At 41.3% G+C, this 6,600-nt stretch overlaps 1 protein-coding gene across 3 annotated transcripts; it reads left to right on the top strand.

Moving 5' to 3' along the window:
* Positions 1-4,047: 4,047 nt before the first annotated feature.
* LOC119691439 (protein chibby homolog 1) lies at positions 4,048-6,558 on the top strand. Of its 3 annotated transcripts, none has more exons than XM_048626834.1 (3): positions 4,048-4,346; positions 5,667-5,781; positions 5,863-6,558. In XM_048626834.1, exons 1-3 carry the CDS (start codon positions 4,163-4,165, stop codon positions 5,885-5,887), a joined length of 324 nt encoding a protein of 107 aa, XP_048482791.1. In that variant the 5' UTR covers positions 4,048-4,162; the 3' UTR covers positions 5,888-6,558. The 3 variants fall into 3 exon arrangements, with proteins under 3 accessions (XP_048482791.1, XP_048482790.1, XP_048482789.1); XM_048626833.1 differs by having other exon boundaries at positions 5,829-6,558; XM_048626832.1 differs by having other exon boundaries at positions 4,052-4,346; positions 5,667-6,558.
* Positions 6,559-6,600: the final 42 nt, after the last annotated feature.

Below are 6,600 nucleotides of genomic sequence, written 5' to 3'. Positions count from 1 at the left end.
CATTGCAATAGTCATTGCTCGTGAGAAGGAACTTGGTGATGTCTTAAGACCCATTGGTAACCGAGTAAGCTGGTACTGTCCGGAAGGTGTTGTAAATGCTGTATACGGTCTACTAGAGCGATCTAAATTAAGTTGATAATATCCTGAATTTAAATCTAGGTGGCTGAAGTAAACTGAACCGGAAAGAGAATCTAAAATATCAGTTATATTCGGCAGCGGAAATTTATCGTCTACAATTCTTTCATTAAGTTTTCTGAAATCTATTACTAATCTCCATTTCTTATTACCGTCGGTAGATTTTTTTGGTACCAATAGAACAGGGCTGGACCACTCACTACTTGCTGGTTCAATAATTTTTTCAGATAACATATTTTGAAGTTGCTTTTCTAATTCTTCTTTCTGAGCATGTGGTAGTCGGTATTGTTTAGTGTAAACTGGTGAAGCATCAGGTTTTACATGTATTTTAGTTTCGTAGATATCAGTAGTGGATAATTGATCACCAGGCAAATAGAAAATATCTGCAAATTTGGCACAAATATCTATTATTGATGTTCTTTCTTCTGCTTTTAAATGTGACAAATCGATTGTATTTAATAGTTTCTTTACTCTAGCCGGCGATTTTTCGTTAAATTCAAAGTTTTTTATTAAATAATCATTTAGATCATCTATTTCAGGGTTAAAATTACTAATTTTCACTGTTTCTTCCCTAGTATTTAATACTTGCACAGGTATTTTCCCGTTTTTTGGTTTACTAATACTACCTGCTAAAAATATACCTTCTCCTAATGCCATTGGAAAAATAACGCAATCATCACTTTTGTCTGTGTCTAGCCATAAATATTTTTCACATCTCGGGGGAATTTCAAAACTTTTATTCTTTAATCTATTCCCGTTTTGTAACTGTATTAATATAACAGAATTATTATTTTTTAAAGATAACGCGCATCGTTCATAGTCTAAGACACATCTGTAATATTCCAAAAAATCTTGTCCTATTATTCCATCATAGTCACATGGTAAATTATTAAGTACATGAAAGTCGTGCTGAATGACATTATCTTCTACAAACAGTTCTAATTTAACGTTGCCTTCAGTTAATAAGTTTCCACCTAATCCTTGAATTTGTATGCAATTTTTATGTATATTTTCGCTGTCAGTGTAACTCAAGGCCTCAAGTTTTATAACCGATATTGTGGCGCCTGAATCAACTAAAAATTTTCGCTGTAAATTATTGTAGTATAATTCTACATAGTTCCCGAAATTGCACGTAAATATGGTTTTAGTCACGAAAAAATGTTTCCGAATTTAAATTTTGTTCATTGGGCGAATTATCGGTTTCATTGAGGCAATTTATCCTACGCGTTTGGGCGTGAATGTACCTACCTCTGTAGTTGTCGTTATAACCGCCGCGACCCCCTCGCTGATAGCGGCTCGGGAACCCATTTCTGTTATCACCACCTGGATTACCATTAAAGTCCCAATTATTCGTTCTCTGGAAATGACCTCTGGCTCTTGGGTACCTATTGGAATAAAAATTCCTACTACCAAACCTACCTGGATAGCCCCTTTGAGTCTGACCAGCAAATACTGAAGAAGTAGATTGGTGGTTTCCCGAAGCTTCTTCGTCCTTCGCAGCCCGAATAACATCTTTCAGCTCCGAATAATTCCGGGCCGCTAAAATGACACTTAACTCACGGCTGCGTAGTCCATCTGTAAATCTGTGAATAGCTAATTTTTCATTTATTGGTTTAAGCGTTTGGAACGAGTCAGCCTTCCCATCAGCCTGTGAAATTGTCAGATTAATAAACAAGTCCTCAATTTTTTTTCCATAATCCTCTACCGTATCATCATTTTGCCGCATTTTCATAAGTTCCAAATGAATGGCGTTACTGGATCTCTTAGTTAAAAGGTGTGCCTTCATATCACTAATTAAGTCATTGCATGTAGAATAGTTTTGGGATAGGCGCATTTTAGCGCTCTCCGAAAGTCTAGAAGTGAGAACAAATTTAATTAACTGTGGTTCCGTAGTAGAATCAATTATACTTTGATACATTTCTATACAATTAATTAATTTTTTCGTCACACATTCATCTCCATTCATTTCTGGTAGCAGCATTATAGCTGTTTTCAAATCGAATTTATCCATTTTTGGTAATAAATTTGACTCTATACTACCTATATATTGATTACAAAATTCGTGTATTTGGGAGTACAAATTATTAATTTCCGTACAATTTTCCCGTATAATTATTACGTCACTACTATTTATCTCACAATTTTTAATCTCCTTTTCCAAAATATCAACTATTTTCTGGTGCTCCCTGTAGATAATATTACATTCATTTAGTTTACCTTTTAATGTTTCAGAAGTCCTTCTTTTAAGACTTAATTTAGTTAGATTCGTATATAAGGACCTTAATTTAGTAAGAGTTACGCAAATAAATTCCATGTCATGATTAATAATAGAATAAACATTATATTGAACCCTAATTAATTATTTTCAAGTTCAAGTCACAGTATTTATCGCGCGCGAGCCTCGTGCAAGTCCCAAGAATGTAAACACTTTCCTTTTTTGTCCGCCCGTAGGTATTGAATTCGCGTGAGCCTTGTGCACTCAATAAGACATCTTACATTGTATGACGCACTTTAAATGGGTAATTCACTCGATTATTATTTGTTCAGATAATAAAAATATATATGTGTAGGCACTGAATATCACTTTTATACACGTAGCACTTCCTCAGGGGGCCGGCGGTCGCCGACCGGCTTCAGCATCATCACGGACCGCGCGTTTATTTCACGACGTATTTGTTGCTGGTGGCACTTTTTGTATAATTCCATCAGTTTAAAGCAACCACCGAGGCACAGGAACATGACGATAATCATCAGTAGAACGTTGGTCACCGATACATGGTATTGCAATTGTTGCACACTCGCGGAATTGCCTTCCCCATTTTGGGCAATGATTGTTTCTTGCGATTTAGTGTTACCCATTTTAACACATAAAAGTCCGAAATATATATGTATTTGTCGGTATATATTACGTATATAGGAGAATAAATTTATTTATTTTTACAACCGAATTGGCAAGGTCGCCATATAAGGTTGGAGCTAAGGAGGCGGTTGAATAAGACACGCGTTAGGCTTAGACTGGCGTTTATTGATACATAAAGGATAGACATAGAATACATCACCACAATAGCCAATCTTGGCTTGGAACGTTCGTGCACACTGGGCACACGTTAAGACACCGTTTACATAATTATAGTTTATGGCCGCTGGTGGTCGGGCCTTTAACTCGTCCCGTTTCGTATCGAGATCGAGTATCCTCTTGTCTTCAAAAGCGTTTGTCTTGACTTGGATTAGTGATTAAAGCTACGATACTTTCGTTCGGAAGGTAGATGTACACAGTAAAATCAGGGCTATTAAGCGGTCTCGATTCTTGGGTCAGTCAAGACTCAAGACCAAGGACTTTGCAAAGTCCTTGGTCAAGACCGGTGCCGGCGATGGAAACGTGTGTATGGCCATTGGCCACTATTGTAGTCTTGTTTTTTTCCACTTAAGGCGACGCCCCATTTATTTTTATAACATGACGAGATATAATACTGTTCCTTGGACATGGCCCTGATATATGAAATGAATGAAATATTTATGGTAAGCAACACAGCGCAGCAGCGCACCGCGGCAATGGGGCCTCGCGCTTACCGACCCGGGTCGGCGTCATCCATTTTAATTTTGCCATAATGCAAAAACGCCTAAAATTCAATGGGATGAGAGTGATGCTTTATCGTTCTGATAAAGCTGCGTACAGACCGGCCAAACAAACGCAAACGAACGGGTTTCGTTGATCTTCGTTGCTGCAATCTGCCCTGTATTATGTATGATAAATATCCATCGTTGGGCCGGTCTGTACGCAGCTTTAGAGAAATATGTACTTATAAATGTTCCTTATTCCGGGTTGTGTAAGCACAGCATGGCTTGATTGGTCTGAGCTTGTAATCTTAATATTCACAGAGTAGGTATTCTGAGGGTATGGTTGCCATGGAAACGGTATGTTATGATTATGACAATTATCACATAGTTACGACATTATTTTCGACACGACGCAACAAAGATAAATAAAAAAACGTGTACAAAATCCCAGTGTAGTGTAGTAAGTTTGATGCCGCTATTCGGCAGCAAGTTCTCTGGGCGCGGGGCGCCGGCGCGGCGGCGGGCGGCGGGCGTGGTGGCGCGCGAGCTGGGCGCCGCCGCCGCCGCCGCCGCCCTCGCGCTCGACCCGCCGCCGCTCACGCTCGCGCTGGGAGACGCCACCTACAGCTTCCAGCACGGACAGTGGACTCCAGGTGTGTATCATGAGTATATTCACTACACTAGCGTATTACAGTTCGAGTAGCTCTGTGATTGCTATATCTCAGACCGTGAAACAAATCCTAGAGGAGTGCTGTGCTAGCTACAACTGTAGGTACTCACTTATTATGTCGTTGCATTTAAACGTAACGGTTGAATGACCGCTCTCCGAAACCCGAAACCTCGTATTTTACCCAGCAGAGTACCTAGGAGACTAGTCCCTCAGATCTTTAATTTTCTTGCACGCACTCATTTTGTGTAATCGTGGTATAATCCAATGTAGTAAATCAAAAGATTTTTAGAAAGAGCCCCTGAGTCACAACGTTTCGTTCTATCCATACTTGTACGGACCGCTTCTACTGGAACCTCCCCCTCACCGCTAGTACATCTTAGTTAGACGGTCGAATGGCGAAGTGGTTAGTGGCCCTGACTACTGCGCCGAAGGTCCCGGGTTCGATTCCCGGCTGGGGCAGACAGATATTTGTACTCGGGCCTTGGGTGTTGATATTTATATTTCATATGTACCTATCTATCTATGTATTTGTGTAGATATGTCGCAGGCATCTGGTTTCATCTCCTGTTTGATTGAACCACTAGCCCGTTCATTGGATGGCGCCATTCAGTTGTATGACTAAAGGACAACTCGTCAAGTCGTTGATTGTAACGTTCGACGTCTTGACTGAACTTCATTCAGCGAAGTCGTTGAATGGGATATAGTATAGCAACTTTGTAATGTCTGGTTAGGGTGAACATGACCATACAAGAGTCAACAAAAAGACTATGTTACAAAGCTCTTATCTCACAAATTAACTAAACAATAACAATAAACGTACCTTCATATTGTTGTTCATAATTATCCAGTTTCGCCACAATTTTTTCTTTGAAACTATCCGCCCTCGGCGTAATAATAGGTAAATCCATGTTTTCACACTATTTTAACACAAATAACGCACTTTAAAGCTAATTTATTTGCAAAAAACTAACAATATAGGTGCTTTTTGTGTCAGCTGTTAGCTGTTAGACGCCTTAGATATTTGTTTTGTTCACCACCTGACTGATTTTAAGTCAGCTAACTAGTTGGACGTTTTGTGACGCTTGTACAATCAACGTTCGGCCTAGTCATACAACTGAATGGCGTCATCCAATGAACGGGCTAGTGGTTCAATCAAACAGGAGATTAAACCAGATGCCTGCGACAGATATATCAGCTGTCCGATACCCATAACACAGGCTCTGCCTAGCTTGGGGTCGGATGGCCGTGTGTGAGATGTCCCCACATATTATTATTAATATTATTGTCTGTTGGTGTCGGGCAGCGTCGGGGCGCGCGGGCGCGGCGGCGCGCGAGGCGGCGCGGCTGCGGGCGGCGCTGGCGGCTCGCGACGACGAGGTCAACCTGCTGCGGCTCAAGGTGGAGATCCTGCTCGACATGCTGAGCGACGCCGGCGCCGCGCCGTGACGCCCGTGACCCGCCCGGGGCTGAGCGACGCCGGCGCGCAGTGACCGCCCGGGGCTGAGCGACGCCGGCGCGCAGTGACCCGCGGGCAGCGACCTCATTATAAGAACAACAATAGTCTAAAACGTCGCGTTTGTTTTAAGCTGCGTACAGACCGGGCCAACGAACGCCAACGGTTATCCCAACGATGGATATTTATCATACATAATACGGGGCAGATTGCAGCAACGAAGGTCAACGAAACCCGTTCGTTGGGCCGGTCTGTACGCAGCTTTATAGATTGCGGTGCCATTAGGATGCGTTCCCAGTACACAAGTAATGTTCACGCAATACTGGGCGCGTATGTGAGCACAAAACTAGCACTCTGCCTACTGGAGACGCAGCCTTAGATTCTTGTGACCTACAAATTAGGAACTGACTAAGGGTGAGGCCACACGAGCATAATTTTGTGAGTTGTGCGCGGCAGAAAAGTATGCGCGGGGACGAGGGGGGTGGGGAAGTCACTCGCTCTCATAAACTACGCTCGTGTGGCCTCACCCTAAAGCAACTGAAAAAAACAATTAATTATTGAACATTATACATATTAGATATACTTAAAATTAAAACTAAGGACACTGTATTATTCTATACGAAGAGCATATTATACATGACTATATGGAACTCTTTAGTCGTACGACAATGCGCCTATCATTCTGCCTTCCAACATTCTGTCGTGGTATCATGTAGTGAATAAAAAATATTTTAACTTGTAACATGTATTTTATTTAAAACTATTTAAAGCTTAATCCTAGGAT

Source organism: Plutella xylostella, chromosome 17, assembly GCF_932276165.1.
Source record: "Plutella xylostella chromosome 17, ilPluXylo3.1, whole genome shotgun sequence".
Classification (NCBI taxonomy): domain Eukaryota; kingdom Metazoa; phylum Arthropoda; class Insecta; order Lepidoptera; family Plutellidae; genus Plutella; species Plutella xylostella.
The sequence above is the reverse complement of the archived record's forward strand: the minus strand, read 5'-3'. Positions and strand labels throughout refer to the sequence as shown.

Excerpts from the sequence above, each read along its gene's own strand:
- LOC119691439 (XM_048626832.1), top strand. The coding sequence starts at position 4,163 with ATGCCGCTATTCGGCAGCAAGTTCTCTGGGCGCGGGGCGCCGGCGCGG. Across the intron at positions 4,347-5,666 it reads GCACGGACAGTGGACTCCAG|CGTCGGGGCGCGCGGGCGCG; the intron begins GTGTGTATCATG and ends GGTGTCGGGCAG.